The sequence below is a fragment of the Lactuca serriola genome, chromosome 5 (assembly GCF_051521515.1).
Source record: "Lactuca serriola cultivar US96UC23 chromosome 5, Lser_US96UC23_V15, whole genome shotgun sequence".
Lineage (NCBI taxonomy): Eukaryota > Viridiplantae > Streptophyta > Magnoliopsida > Asterales > Asteraceae > Lactuca > Lactuca serriola.
The window spans coordinates 171,358,333-171,374,561 of NC_136412.1; the positions used below are offsets into that span (position 1 = coordinate 171,358,333).

Genomic DNA, 16,229 nt, shown 5'->3' on the forward strand with positions numbered 1-16,229 from the left:
CATTGTATTTCTTTGGAAGACAAAGGGCTTGTTTAAAAAAGAGAAGGGGGTTATTTATCTTATTTTGGAAGATGAGGGACTTGTTTTAAAATGAGATCCGTTTAATATTTGGCTCCCGAGAACAAGGGAAGTCTCAAGAGACCAGGTGCGTAGAGAGAACCCCCTCTCCTTGCCAACGCCCAACACGTCAAAATCCACCGCCTGTCTCTTCTCTCTTACTTTTCTCTCAACAATCCAAGCTACTAATCTCCGGTAAATCTCTTGAATTCACTCCACCTACAGTATTTACTGCTTTACCTAACGAATTATGTGCGAGATTGAATCAAATTGTGGCGGGAATTGCAAATAACATGTTAGCATTTTCATGATTTCAATCAAATTTCCTTTTCGATTTGTTTGGTTGGGGTTTTTGCCTCTTATAAAGTGATTCTGCTGTGACTTGTATCATCATTCACCAGTTGAGTATAAGTCAAGTCATTTTTGCTAATTTCTTGTTTGTGGGGTTCTTTCGTAAAACCCACCGAGAAAAAAACAGCGTTTTAGGGTTTAGAAATGGTGCGTGGCTTTTGGGTTTTTTTTTTCTCAGTTGTAATCTGCTGATGCATGTTATGAATGTTTGTTTATGCAGCTGAGTTGGTGAAATGCCGTTATATAGAAGGAAACCGTTCCCTATTTTGGAAAAACCTGATGATTTGAAGCCTGAGGAGCTGGTGTTTCAAGTTCGATTTACCAAAGAGATTTTTCGCGATTATCGGTACCTTCCTAATTTCTTCTTTTTCCTCCTTTAATAGCTTGTTTTTTTCACGTCTTTCCATTTTTGTCCCATCTGATTTCTACAGTTCTATTTACCTTTTGGAAAAAGATACGTGTTTTCATTTTTATGGTCAATTGATCTATCACATTTTTTATAGATCTAAAACATATGTGATACAATTAGAAAAAACAAACTTCAACAAGCCTCTGGATTCTAGTTTCATATCCAAGAAAAATGTCAGTAGGATCCAGCATTTTCAATCAACTACCCACTCCCAAAATAAATAAATAAAAAAAAAGATTCAGGGATGCACTGCAACAACATTTTTGTTTTTTATTTCTATTTTTTTTTTACATTACAAAGCATTACAACTTGTAGGGTATTCCTGGCTTCCATGTAGCTCCATCAATGCTACTCCAAATATTCCAAAATCAATCAGTATTTGATTTTGCAAGTATAACCTACCATATTCTTAAACTATTCACAACTTTTAGCCCCAATTTTTTTTCTTGTCATATTTCTTTAGTTCAAATAGTTAATTAGTAACAATCTTTTTCCTTGAGTAGTAGAAAACTATACTCTTTTTCTTTCACGCCTATAAATTTGCAACGATGGAGGGTATGTATACGAATGTGAGTGATAAACATGAAGACATTGTGGTTTTTACATAATCTTGGTGTTGAAAAAAGCATGTTCATATAATCTTTTCATTATTAATAAAAAAACTTGGTCTTTGTTCATACCAGTGAATACTTAAAACGGATAAATCTCTATCGCCAAAGAGTCTGGACATGCAAGAGCACTGGGAAGAGCAATTTGACATATGAAGAGGCTTTGGTTTCTGAAAAACAAGCCAATGAGAAGGTTCAACAGTTCCCTAAAGAACTCATGGAGCCTGTGTTACGTGATGTTCAATTCAGTAATTACTCTTCCTAACCTTTTTTGTATACGTTATTCTGCTTTTTTATCTACTTTTCACAAGTTATTTTACCCTCAAATTGTGCTGTTTGCAGGCATGCTTCCTTTAAAAGAGCTTGTCATTACCATTTCTGCAAAGTTGCAAGAACGTTTGTTGGAGGGTACTGAAATATACGGGAGGAAGAACAATCGAATATATCCATGCAAAATAGTAAAAGTAATTGAAGAGGAGGTTGAAAAGACACAATACCATGTAGCATGGCTTGATAAAGATAAGAAAGTAACTGAAAATGCTGTGGTGAGTGGAGAAGATTTGATTAAGAAAAAATTGCCATTTAGTAGAGATGTTTTGAAGTCTTTTATTAGAGAGTCTACAGTTAGAAGTGTTCCTTGGGTGCTTCATGATAAGTTGGCAGTGAAATATGGGATCTCTACTAATCTTCCGGAAGAATTGAGAATCAAACTTTCACCAAAGAGGAAACTTCCTAAAAAAGACAAGGTAAGTAGGTAACTACTTGTTGGTTTCAAATGTTGAAGGTCTTGCTTGCTTTGTTCATTGAACATTTTCATTTTGTGGGTCCCAAAAATTTATAAGTTTTTGTCACACCCAAAAAGGCTTTACAAATTACAACCTTTTGGGTGGTGTTTGGTATGATGGAAATGGGGAAGGAATGGAATTGTTCATTCCATTGCTAGGAAGGAAAGCTGTTTGTTTTGTAGATCATTCTTGAAAGAATGTGATTTCTTAAATACTACCCATTTTTATTTATGTACTTCTTAATGCTAAATGGAATCTTGTTCTTTGAAGTAATTCATTAGTTCCATGGTTTTGTTCAGGAGGAAAACAATGGAGAACATAAGCGAAAGAAACCCAATGATGATGCAAAACCAGGTATAGTCTTTTAATATCTTTTCCTTTTAGATCATGTTTTAGTCTTCTTGCATATTGTTTAAGATATTTTTTGGCAAGTGAAAGTGCCATCAACCTTTTTACCCAAGAATGTGCAAAAGACGTGAATGCCCTTCTCATCCAACCTTACTGATTTCTGATGTTTTTGTAATCTGAACATTACAGAAAACATTGAGCCAATCAAATATCCGATCGATGATTTATTGGTGAAACCTGCTGCAGATGATCCTGTCTTTACACCACGCCCTCAACCAAATCCAGAATTCAATGTCCCAATGGAATGTGTTGGTGATCTTTTGATGGTTTGGGATTTCTGTTCTTCTTATAGTAAATTCTTGAACTTATCACCATTTTCATTGGATGATTTTGAAAATGCCATCTGCCATAAAGACAACAGCAATATACTCCTGATTGTGGAGTCCCACTCTGCTCTTCTTCGCTTACTTATAAAGGATGATGGGGATTATTTTATAGCTTTACAGAAGAAAAAACGGAAGCTAAAGGTTCATAATTCATTTGCTTTGTAAATTTTTTTTTATTTCCTCATTGATTGCAAAAACTAACAACGTGCTTTCATTGATGTGTTTATTGTAGCATTCTACTTTCATTTATACATGTTACAACATTGTACTTTGAAAAATCTACCTAATTAGATACAAAGTAGTTTTTACTGTTATAACTTATAATTGGGTAGATGTTTCATAGAATAATGTCCTAATGAGAAAAAAATGGAAGTACAATGTGGTTTGTGGTAGATTTTTCAAACTACAGTGCCTTGATAAGAAAACAATTGAAAGAAATGGAAGTAGGATGTGATAATACATTTGACCTCTTATTATTTTTTTTTTATGAAACTGATATTGTTCTTTTGAACTCATGTTGTGTGAATAACCGATTTTTATCATTTGATACAGATTTCTTTGGTCACATGGACGGATTACTTGTGTGATTTTCTGGAACTAATTAGCAATGATGAATTATCGACTCACATACCTACTATAAAACGGGGGCATTACAGTCTTTTAGACATTCAAGCTAAGATCAACATCTTTATTGAATTGGTTGCTCAAGTCATGGCAACAGACGTAATGAGAGAAAAGCTGGATGAGTATATTGAAGAGAGACATGAACTCGCGTCCAAAAAACGAGGTGAAGCCATTGAAGAAAATAAAAAGAGAAGAGAGAAAAAGGAATTGGCAAAAGCTGCTTTAAACGCAAAGGAGCATAACGATTCTGTTGGAAACAACTCGAATGATCAAAATGGAAATGTTGCAAAGAAACTGGAGAAAACTTCACCCACTCTGAAAAAACACATATCTGAAAACAGGTTCCATATATATTTTTTTTCTTTTTTTGGCCCTATTTGTTATACATGGCATCACATAACAAGTTATACTGCATTTGGCATGCATTTTTCTCACTCGTCTGTGCAAAAGACGTGAATGCCCTTCTCATCGAAAATAGCCCTAGAAATCTTGTGGTTGATGGTCAAATTTCTGAGTAGAAGGTTAATTTTGAGTTTTCATGGTTATATTATTGGTCTGCAGTGGGAAGAAGCAAGAGAAGACATCTGAGAAGGATGTGAAAAAGTCAAAGGTGGATACAGATTCCACAACAGCAAGTATTAAAGTATCAAATGGAAAGGGGTCAAAGAAATCAACTGATGTTGAGAAAAAAGAAACAAATGATATAGCAAATATAGAGCAGAGGGTAAGGCCTCTTTCCTCTGTGTGTGTGTGTGTGTGTTTCTATATACAGAAGGTCTTTATATGACAAGGAACAAATCCGTTTTGGATATAATTTTAATTTGTTTATTCTATTTGCAGAAAGAATTTCTGGATAGGGAAATTGAGAAGAGATATATACGCACAAATCCGTTAGGTAAAGATAGGGATTATAACAGGTACTGGTTTTTCCGCAAGGAGTCGAGGATATTTGTTGAAAGTTTGGATCACAAACAATGGGGCTACTATGCCACTAAAACAGAGGTATTGACTATTGACTCCTCATAGATTATTGATTCATACCTACAAACTTTTGGCTATATTTATTTATTTATTTATTTATCGACTTTTCTTGTTATTATACACAGCTTGAATCTTTGATGGGGTCTCTAAACGAAAAGGGTGAGCGAGAAAGGGCTCTTAAAAAGCAGTTGGAGAAACGTTACAAGAAAATATCGTAAGTTCAAAATACAATCAAATGCTTTAATAAGAAAAAAATTTGAAAGTATAGTGCTATAATCGGGTTGATTTTTCAAAGTACAATGTCTAGATGCTATAATGTACAAATAAATGAAAGTATGCTGCTATAACATCATTAAAAAAATTGATTGCAGGAGTGAAATGCAGAAGAAATCAAAGGAGGCACACATGATTCAAATGGAAGAAGAGGCTGCACTAAGGAGGTCAACCCGTGTACGTGCAGCACCAAGGGATAATCCTGCACGCGCTTTTCTCAAGTATGTCAATAAGCTCAAGGAAGACTAACAAACCAATGAAGTTAACATTTACGAATGAATTTTTGTGGTGTTGTGGGGGATGATTTTTGAAACTATTTTCCATTTTTTGTTTATGGGATGGACAAAAGATGATGTATGAGTCCTCCATTGATGTTTCATGACATTATATGAATATGAGATTGTCTTTTAGACCCGGGAAATCTCTCTTCAACTTTCATAAACAAGGAGTGAGTTTCTTTCTTTCTTTCTGTTGGTTGATGGTTTATATACTATACTAGTTAAGATGTACTTCTCTCTAATTGTGGTTGTGTTGATATCTAAAGACATAATCGAAGATGTGAGTTCTAACACAAACATACAATAAATTAACAACAATTTTGCATAAAGTTATTGAATTCCATGACTTTCCTATGTGTCGTGACACAAAAATGACATCAACCTACAACTCTCTCTTCTCTTCGGTTTCTTGATGGCTTTTGGAACACCTAAAATCTCAATTATAGGAATTTATATAATAGTTTTGATTTGAACCATGTAATATTAAATGTATAGTCAATTATCTTATGTAAAAATGATTCACCACAACATAAGTCAGAATAATTTGGACGGACAATAGGGATTGTATTGAGAAAGAAACAATGACATTCTTCGTATTCACAATATCAAAGGGGGTTGCAAATAATCGCTCTTTTTTGGACTTATTAGCCTAATAGATATTTTTGATAATAAATTGAAAAGTGATTGACTTGTGTGAATTCTAATATTGTTTTTTTTTATCTTTTTATATAGTCATTGGATAAGCTGTTAGGTGAAACATTTTATGTCAGTATTAATTGGAAGAGAAATAACAATGTTAGATGGGGATTTATAAATTTTATTGGTTATTTTATTTATAGGTTTATTGGGTTTTTAATAGAAATGTAGGTGAATTTATAAAAATATCATTAGATTGATAAATGTTATATGTTTTATTTTTAAAAATATATACTTCATAGATATCTATTTTGTTATACCATACGAAATGACCAAAATACGGATATTGTGGTCATTTCAGAGTGCCCTATAGCATTTTATAATGGGGCCTATAAAATTCATGATGATAATGGAGGATTTTAAAGATTTTATTAATGTGTTATTGCAAATATGAAGAATAATTAATATATATATATATATATATATATATATATATATATATATATATATATATATATTAAGATTGTGAAAGATTTCAACAGTAAACAACCCATTTTTTTGTCAATTTCAACCCTTTTACTTTCAACCTTCCACTCATTTCTCATTAATCTCTGGCTTCCGGTTACTATCCTCTAAACAATGGTTGTGTGCTGGGTTTTTTTTAATATTTCTTTATTATAGTGGATTACACGTGCAATTTCTTCTCGGTTGTTTCTTTGCTTGCTGGGACACTACGTGTTACCACCTCAAGAACCCACCGCCCCATTGACCCTTATGTGGATGCTTCGCTTCTCCCCAGAAACATCTATCTCTCTCTAAAGTCATCTTCCCACGCTTCCAGCTTCTTTCCGATCCCTTATTCCCCTCTTCCCCACCGCCTCTTTTACACCACCACCTCAACCGATCAGCAACGATTCGCAGTCGACGTCCCACCGGCAGAGACGAGGCAGACGATCGCCCCACCCCGACGCCTGCTTACAAAGGTGGAGAAGAGGACGCCACCAGCGCCACTGCCTCCATCGTCGTTGCCATCATCCTAATTCATGAGCCCTAATTTCCCCTTATCAGAGGTAATTGATATTGATTACAGATATTCTGTAGCTCACATCCATCTTCTTGCTGTTTCTTCTCCAAGCAGGTGATAATCGTGCTTCAGCCCAATATTAGAGTGCCTCACGGATTCCTCAGATGAGATAAGTTATTTCGATTTACCGTAGTCCAACCCACCGTCGCTCTCCGCCACCGATTTTCCCAATGTTTCATTTTTTTTATCGCCCCACCCACACACCATCATCTACTGATTGAATCGTCTCTCTGCCGCCACCATCAGATCTGACTTCGTTTTCTTTTGTTCGTTTCCGACTTCTTGGGGTTTATCCTTCTGCCTTGTCGTCAGGTGAGGGTTTACCGATTAATTTCACCGTCCGTTTTTCGTTTCGATTGTCTCCATAAGGGTAACATTTCACTTAACGATTTATTTTCCCTTTATTGAAATCGCAATCGGACCTTCAGCGGCTGCTGGTCACCAGATATATAATAATCTACTTCTCTTCTGATGGGTCTATTTGTATTTTTTTATTTGATTGGTTTTGATTTCTCTCTGTTTAAATAGCTTTCAGACCGTCAGCAATAACAACTGAAGTTACTGAATTCTCATATTTTTTTATGTGATCTGTAACTGATACTGATCATCTATTGGTTTATGAGATTTGATTAACCAAAGAAATCAAAGAATGAAACATTGGTTTTTGTTTTTGAATCCCAGGTACACCTTTGCCAAACGTTACTTTTTGGAGCTAGCTTTTGACTGATACTATTAAGGTTAGTAGTATAATATTTGTATATCAAATTTGCCATAAGTTGTCTAAATTAGACTTAATGACAGTCTTGCCTTTACAGGGAGAAGGAATTGGAGATGCTTATGGCTATGAAATATGGAAACTAGCACTTAGAAGAAACAAGTGGAGAAGATGAAAGAAATCACAAAACAAAAAGCTAAAGAGGAGAGAAAGAGATTAGAATCAAAGGTAATAATAAAGAAAGAATCTTGAAATTATAAAATTTTCATTCATTATAAACATAAATTTAAATCAAATTTGCACTATAAATGGAGTTACTAAAAGTAAACTTATGGTTGGAGATGATTTTAGTTGTTCCGTTAACCTTCATTACCTAGCAAGGGTTTTGCCAAAATATAATCTGCCATTTTTTTGGACCAAAACTTCCAAATTAAACAGTTTTTATTTTTTCTTAGAGCACCTACTAATCTTGCTAATATTAAGCGACTGCAGGTGCAATCAAGTGAGTGCAGGTACATGGAGGCAAATGGTGGCTTGAATCAACAAAGAACATCTGCAATCTAAATGCTCTCAATCCCATTACATTAAATTTCTTATTTTAACATGATAAATAATAAAATTAAATACTAAATGCATATTTTTGTTTTATGCTTTCTCTTCTACATTTGCAATGCAGTTCCTGTGTGGCTGTCTTTCTTAATGCAATATTAGTCATTCCCTAACTTTCATTTTCATAGCATTTGGAGAGATGCCAGGTTTTTCAAAGCGTATTCTTTTGTGAATAAATTACAAAAATACCCTCTACTATATATCTATAAGAAACTATAAGTTATATCCTGACAAACCCTATATAAGTTATAACATAATAGGAGAAGTTATTTATGGATTTGGTATCTGGTATTAGTTGGATTATTTGTTCTCCTACTGATGTATTTATAACTTTGTTTATAGTTGGAGACTTTTAACTTACAGGTCGGTTTATGCTTTGGAACCAAACAAAGATGTATGATCGCTCACGTTTGTATCTCTAACAACAGGTAATTCGATTTTTATCTATTTTAGAGTTTTATTTTCCTTTTTTAGAGTAACAAAGAAACATGGATTTGAAAACTGAAAATTGATGAGGCCAATTGTTTTCTTTCTCATCCTTAAAGTTTAAACTATGCACCTTTATTTAGCATAGTCTCTTAGCATTCTCAGTAAGTTTTAATTTTCAGATATACCCATTTTATTGGAAACTATGTATTCGTGAAGGAAGATCTTTCCATATAATCTCAATTTGCTTACAATTGAAACTTATGATAATAACATCACTGGATGAATTTGCTTTTGCATTTTTAGCTATGAATTTGGCTTTAGCCGATAAGAAATCAAAGATCACATAAAATCTGGTGGTTACATAAAACAAGTATTAATTGTATTGTTTAATAAAAAAATCATAATTATGACTAGGGGTGAGCAAAAGCCGCACCGCAACTAAAATTAACCGCAAAAACCGTATAAACCGCAACCGAAAAACCGCAACCGCAATAAAAACCGATAGTGAGGTTTTCTGTTTTTCAAAAACCGCAAATTTGCGGTGCGGTGCGGTTATTTGTTTTCAAAAACCGCAAAAAAACGCACCGCACCGCATATATTATATACAATTTTTTTTTTTATCAATTATTAGTTTATTAAATATTAAAAATAAGACAAGTTTCATGACTAAAAGATGGATAAAATACTAGAAAACAAAAGTGTTAGTTTTTTTCTTATGTTTAACTTTGAAAAATGATGAAACTAGACAATTTTAAGACCTTTATTGTTAGTTACTATTGATTTGACGTTTTTAAGATATTAGTTGTTTGTGGTTTTAGTTAAATAGTTAATTGTCTTATACCTTATGGTTTTTTTTTTATTATTACAAGTAATATGTTTGAAGTCTTAAAACTATTTGAACTCTAAATTGTGGTTAAAAACCACATAAAATAACCGCACCAAATCCATGCGGTTAAAAACCGCAACACAAAAAAAATAAAACCGCACCGCAAACATAACCGCACCATGCGGTTTTGAAAATGGATTAACCGCATTTGCGGTTAGTGGTGAGGTTTTGGCTAATAACCGCACCGAACCGCACCGCGCTCACCCCTAATTATGACAAATTGGAATATGTTTGTGATTTAAGAACACATAGCAACTATGTTTTGAGAGTCGTGGAGGATGGAGTTGTTGGCCTCATAAACAAAGATAACGTGGCAAAGGAAAATGCATAATAATTGTTTGACAAAATATCTGCTTGAACCAAAATATCTGCTTATTTACCTTCTGATGTTACTGTATTTTTAGTCAAAAAAGATATTTGGTCGATTATTTTAATTTATAAATAAAAATAGGGAATTGTATTATACATGATTGCAATTAAACTATTCTGCTTTTAATTTTAGGCAACCACATATGATTTCATCTCCTTTTCATTTCATTTAATAAGAATTATTTGGTATACGATTTATAGATGTCAGAGTTTTAGCTTTTTTTTTTTTTTTTTTCATGTATTGGCTTGAATCGTAATTAAGTGGGTAATAACTTGCTGCGGTGGAGCCTTTGGACGAGGAAAACATTAGATGGATCAAAGATATGGCAACCCCTGATCTTAGGAAATGATGCATGGTTGGCAGTTAGGTAATCAATTCTCTTACTTTCTCACATTCTTATTTCATTTTTGTTGTTAAGTTTTCAACTTTTCATATATGATCCAGTTTGATCTTTATGCTGATATGCTCACAAATCGGCTTCTAACATTGGTTTGGTGCAACAAAAATGGTGGGTGAGCAACTGACTACAACAAAAATGCCAGAGCATTAGGTGAAAAATAGAGGCAATTGCACTTTCATCTTTTTGAAGAAAACCCCAAATATATCATTGCACTTGCATTGTTTTTTTAAAAGCTACTAACTATATCACAATTTATTTTTTATTTTTTTTGAAAATCTCTTAGTGCAAAATTTCACTCTCATTTTTTTTTAAAAAAAATAGGTAATTATATCATTGCAATTCCATTTTCTAAAAACCACCCAAAGATAGCGTTGTACTTCCATATTTAGAAAAATCTATCAAATAATAGCAACATCATCTATCTATAAGTCATTTTTCATTGTTATGGTTGGGCGAAGATTAGAAAGTATTACATTTTGATAATTTTTTTTTTGAAAGTACAACGTTATATTTTATTGGGTATGAAGTCATTCTCATTGTATCTGACCAATCCATTAGTTAAATTATGCTTTTTCAACCAAAATATAAGAATATTCAATGCGATCTAAATCGTACAAAATCGCTCTAGGCATTGATTTATGTGGCGTTTCAGGAAAGATGGCACTGGAGAAATCACAATTATAGATCCTAAGTTCATTGAGTGGCTAAATCAAAAAATGGTGAATGAACTTTATCGGTGACTTTTGTTTGTTGTTTCAGATCATTAGTATAAATCCATCGATGCCTATAGCATCAATTTACAACCGTTGTCATGGCTTTATAGCATAGCTTCTATTTTTATGTAAAGAAATGCAAGTATATTGTTATTATGAGAAAAGTATTGTAAGGATGTTGCATTTATGTTTATAGAAATGTAACTACATTGTTACTATAGGTAAAGAAATGAAAAAAAATCTGACCCGTGCAACGCACGGGATACTTTACTAGTTTACTATTATTATGGTTTGCCATTAAGATGATTATTATTATTATTATTATTATTACATCTATTTGATAATATTTATTTATATATATATTTTTTGAAAATATTATTGATAAAGTAACATGTTTCTTTTTAAAAATTAACTATATACAATTTATAAATTTTAAAATACATTTATTAATAACTAAATGGTTGATTGTCCAGATAATTGAATCCAAAATGCATGTGAATATGAACCAATTTTTTTTGTTAAGTTCAAACAAATTAGTGAAACAATAGTTTCAATTAGGAGGATGGAGTTGTGAACGGGCTCGAGTTTTGGTTAAGGCGGTATCGACATTTTATGATATCGTTTGCTGGCGGGTTGAATGGTTTGGAGGAGTAAAGACAATGAGCGGGTTGGTGAACCCATGATATTTTTGCATGCATGTGAGAATTAGTGTAACATCTTAAGATTTGTCATTTATAGTCCCTGGGGATGGAAGGGTAGAGTCATGAAAAGCCTATGGGCTAAGTTGTAATTTTAGAACCAGGAGGAGTACGTTGTGCGTACATAAGGGTACGTTGAGCGTACTAGACGTGCCCTAGTACGCTAGGCGTATTCGTGTCAAAAGGAAACCCTAATATTTAGGGTTTGAGTGCTATATAAACAACCTTATGAGCTCATAACACTCCCTTACCTCAGCCTCCATTATTTAGAGCCGTTTTCCCCAAACCCTAATCCTTTCCTTGAGTGTGTGAGCTTATAAAGTGTATTTTGAGTAGTTGGAAAAGAAGGTGTTGCATCAAGGAGTTGGAGAAGGAGAACAAGCTTATAGATCTGAAGTTGTTTGGTGCCTTAGAAGCTCCAAAAGGTAAAAAGCTTCAAACTTTATGCATGTATGTTATAGATCTTGCCATTTTAGCTTTAAGGAACCATTTCTTGTCCCAAAGTCCCCAAATTGGTGCATGATATGATTTGGATGAAATAAGATGTCCTTTCAGACCCAAGAAAAGGGTCTTAAGTGATAAAAATGAGGTCCCAATGGCTTAAGATGTCCCATGCATGTAGTAGAAAGGTCTTAATGGATTAAGACCATGGATTAAGAGCTTTTATGGACGTCCAAAGTGATAAAGTTCAAGACTTTATGGTTCTAAGACACTTTTAGTCGATGGATCTGAAATATGGGCTTAAGTGCTTAAGCCATTAAGCACTTATGAAAGTTTTGGCACAGACTCACGTATGCCCCGCGTACCGAGTCAATGGACCTGTTTTTCAGTCAATGCGAGACGGAGTACGCCCCGTGTACCAGAGGGGTACGCCCAACGTACGACCCCCTGTTGGGCTTTTGAGAGTTGGGCTTCGGGATTGGGCCACTTTCGGACTAATTGGACTTAGGCCTTGTTGGGCTTTCTGAATAATGGTGTTTTGGGCCAGTTTTGACTATGATTGGTTGAAGGACTCTTGGTCAAATTAGTATTCCCATTTATTGACTTAATATTCGTTATTTGGATAGTTCGGGATTTTTGGTGAGCTAACGATTCAGAGTTTGATTCTTCAGTTCAGAGCGACATTGCGAGGTGAGTTATCCTCACTATACTCAAGGGTCTAAGGCACCAAGGCTGACCCTTTGCATTATTATTCAGATTAGTTACTGTTATGAGATGTTAGATCGATATCCTGGTAGATATGATGGTTATGCTTAGTGACTTGTAGTTTGGTCTGACTGTCTGTATGCTGGTAGGAGATTACATGTTATACATGCACATGATTGATTGGTAGTTGAGGGTATTCCATCCCGAGGATGATAGGACCCTAATATGTTATCTCTATAGATTGTTATATGATTTTCTGATATAGGTGCACATGTTTGACTAGTTGTGGGCATTCCAACCCTATGGTTGTGGGCCAAGAGTATTCCATCCTGAGGATGATTGGACTCGTAGTAGGTGGGTATTCCAACCCGATGGTTGATTGGACCCATAGTATGTTAACATTCCAACCCGATGGTTGAGGGGCCTGGGGTATTCCATCCCGATGGATGATTGGACCCATAGTATCAGTTATATATGTATTGTATGTGGACATTCCAACCCGATGGTTGTGGGCCGAGAGTATTCCATCCCGAGGATGATTGGACTCGTAGTAGGTGGGCATGCTAACCCGATGGTTGAGGGCCTGGGGTATTCCAACCTGATGATTGACTGGACCCATAGTATGTTGACATTCCAACCCCGATGGTTGAGGGGCCTAGGGTATTCCATCCCGATGGATGATTAGACTCATAGTATGCTGCTTGTTATTGTATGTGTATTGTTGTTTGTATGAGTATTTTGGGGGTAACTCACTAAGCCTTTGAGCTTACATTTATCGATTATTGTTTCAGATACATCGGATGACCACGGGAAGACGAAGGCGTGATCGTACACTTCCTCGATTTATGATCATGGTTTTTGGGAACTCTGATATGAAACTATTTTGATGTAATAATCAATGGTTTTTAATTTGTTAAAAAAAAGTTTTAAATTGGCTTGAATTTTATGGATGTTACAATTAGATGCTTTCTTTTTCTTGTGGGACGGGAATCTTTGCAACATTTTTTCCTTTAGAAACAATATCAAAACATTTATATAAACAATGCCAAAACATGTATCATTTATCAACATATTACACTCAGTTCTCTGAAAAACTTTCCACTTTACTCAATTTCTTCAGTTACCTTCAATGGATTTTCGAGACAAAGCTAAACAAGCCAGTTCTAGCCAAATACGTAAATCTACATAAGGCGGTTCAAGTTAAGATATTCCATTTTTTTTCTCCAGAATTTCACAACCCAAACTATCAACAATACCAAAACTACCAACAAAACCAAAATTATCCACAACAATATTACCCGGTGCAACAATCTTACAACACATTTAGGCTTTTAGAGAAAAATCAGGGTTATAATCCATGTAATCAATTTTCTCAAAGGGTTCCAAAAACCCAATCCCAATCTTCTCATCCCAAGATTTTCCAATTCCGTGATGCTCAGAACGTAGAATATGACAGTTCTAGTGATGATTCGACTCCCAAAAAAAACGAAGAATATGGCGAGTTGAACCCGTTGCTAAGAAAAAACACAACTATACAAAGCGCCAATAATTTAAAGAAATGGGTGGAACATGAAGAGTTGGCTTTGGCTAATGCATATGCCGATGTTTACGAAGATAAACAACACGAAAATTAACAAAGGTTGGATGCATTTTGGGATCGGGTTCTAGATCTGGGAGGTTCATATCAGTCATGACACCAAGTAAACTCAAAATAGAAAGACATGCAAAAGAAATATAACGATTTCAATGACATCTACAACCGTAGGACGAACAGTCTGGCTAGTGGGAGATCTGAGGTTGATGTATTAAAAGATACACAAAGTGAGTATTGGAGGACTAGTAATGTAACTCTGGCACGTGTCACAATATTGTCCGCTTTGGGTGCTCGAGCGAGAGCAATCCAGGGATGGGTGACCCCCTGGGGAGTTTTATGGGATGTTACAAGTAACCGGAAAGCTTTTCCTTGTGAAAAAGCTTGGGTGTGGTTGAAAGACCACGCGAAATGGACACTGGTTAAAAAAGTTGGTGAAGACTCCCACCTCTTTCTTTAAAGCGAACAAAAACATCTTTTATCTAATGCTCAACATCTTCCGATGCACAGTATCCTCTCGGATTCCCCTAACAACAACAATTGTTTAATGTTGAAAACTCACCGCCTCAGAGAAAAGAAAAGAAAAAAAGCGGCATCGACATCGTCAACACAAAATGAAATATTTGATCCCGTCAATGGAATTGTCGGCATCAACACTACAACCAACAAAGAGGTAGAACACAGACAACGATACCAAGAACAAAAATTACACATTTTCCAAGCTAATGAAGAACGTAAAGCTCAACTGTTGGAAGGGAAGATAGAGAACAAAGATATGCAATAATTTCTCCAACCGCATGATCATTGGACTGGAGGTATTCTGCACGTGATGCTTGAAGGATGCGATAAATTGCAACTAAATATGACTGAGAGTTATTGAACCTGTGACATAATTAGAGATTTTTTTTTTATTTTTATTTTTCAAAAGATTCTCTATATCTAATTTTTTATTTATATATATATCTCCTCGTAATCATTCTCTATACATAGTTACATACCATTTTCTCTTTATCTTTTCTTTTCATACAAAATGAATACAGTTTTTGTTTGACAAACCATAATGATTTGTATGATGAATTTGAAATTTCAAAATGTTTAAACAAGAGAAACTGTCTTAAAATATATAAATACATATTAAAAAATAATGTTAAATTATGCTTATTGTTAATCTAAACCAATTAGACTATCTATTAAAAATATTATGTTTTTCATTGGATCCATCTATTTCAATTTTTGTTAGAATATTAGCAACCAAATTAACTTAATCTTTCATCAAATCGTTTTATTCGTAACCAAGTTCTTATAAAAATCCATAAACACATTATTTTATTTAACGAAAACAAAGATTTTATCATTTTTGTTATTTTTTATTTTAAGATTTTTTTTTGCGTTTTTATTTAAAAAAAAGATAAAATATAATTTATTATTAAGCTACGAGGAGTGGTGGCGCATGCTAAAGAGATGTTAAGACATGTCATATCAAATTTTTTTCTTCCACCTAATCTTTTGTCATAAAAAATATATACATTTGGATTTTGAGAAAAAAATTAAAACAAAAATGCAAATAAAAGATGACCAATCAAAGACTTTTGATTTTAGAAAATAAAAAATAAAAAAAGAAAACAAATACAAAAGGACCAATGAAAACCAACTCCAAAAAATCTTTCCTTCTCTCTCTTCTCTACTAGCGAGCTCTCCTTAACACATTGCTTAACATAATGAAGAGGGTGGTGTGTTGTTCATGCCAAGCTTTTGGTGAGTGGGCTTTGCGGCCCCGCTCCCTTTAGCCTTAATAAAACTAATTAAAAAAAGAAGACTAATGAATAAAATAATAAAAAATGACTTTACTATT

The 16,229-nt window shown here is 34.1% G+C and overlaps 1 protein-coding gene and 1 long non-coding RNA gene across 6 annotated transcripts; both read left to right on the forward strand.

Moving 5' to 3' along the window:
• Positions 1-130: 130 nt before the first annotated feature.
• Positions 131-5,283, forward strand: LOC145053262 (DDT domain-containing protein). Its single transcript, XM_079001269.1, has 11 exons — positions 131-252; positions 629-754; positions 1,501-1,673; positions 1,768-2,171; positions 2,510-2,564; positions 2,748-3,085; positions 3,497-3,909; positions 4,130-4,292; positions 4,409-4,570; positions 4,675-4,763; positions 4,921-5,283. The coding sequence occupies exons 2-11, from the start codon at positions 642-644 to the stop codon at positions 5,069-5,071; spliced, it is 2,061 nt and encodes a 686-aa protein (XP_078857395.1). The 5' UTR covers positions 131-252; positions 629-641; the 3' UTR covers positions 5,072-5,283.
• Positions 5,284-6,441: 1,158 nt separating this feature from the next.
• LOC145053263 (uncharacterized) lies at positions 6,442-11,243 on the forward strand. 5 transcript variants are annotated; one of them, XR_013684406.1, is made up of 6 exons: positions 6,443-7,132; positions 7,502-7,557; positions 7,636-8,572; positions 10,091-10,196; positions 10,274-10,379; positions 10,882-11,243. It is a non-coding gene; the product is annotated as an uncharacterized LOC145053263 (long non-coding RNA). The 5 variants fall into 5 exon arrangements; XR_013684407.1 differs by having other exon boundaries at positions 7,636-8,047; positions 8,487-8,572; positions 10,274-11,243; XR_013684405.1 differs by having other exon boundaries at positions 6,444-7,132; positions 7,636-7,763; positions 8,028-8,572; positions 10,274-11,243.
• Positions 11,244-16,229: the final 4,986 nt, after the last annotated feature.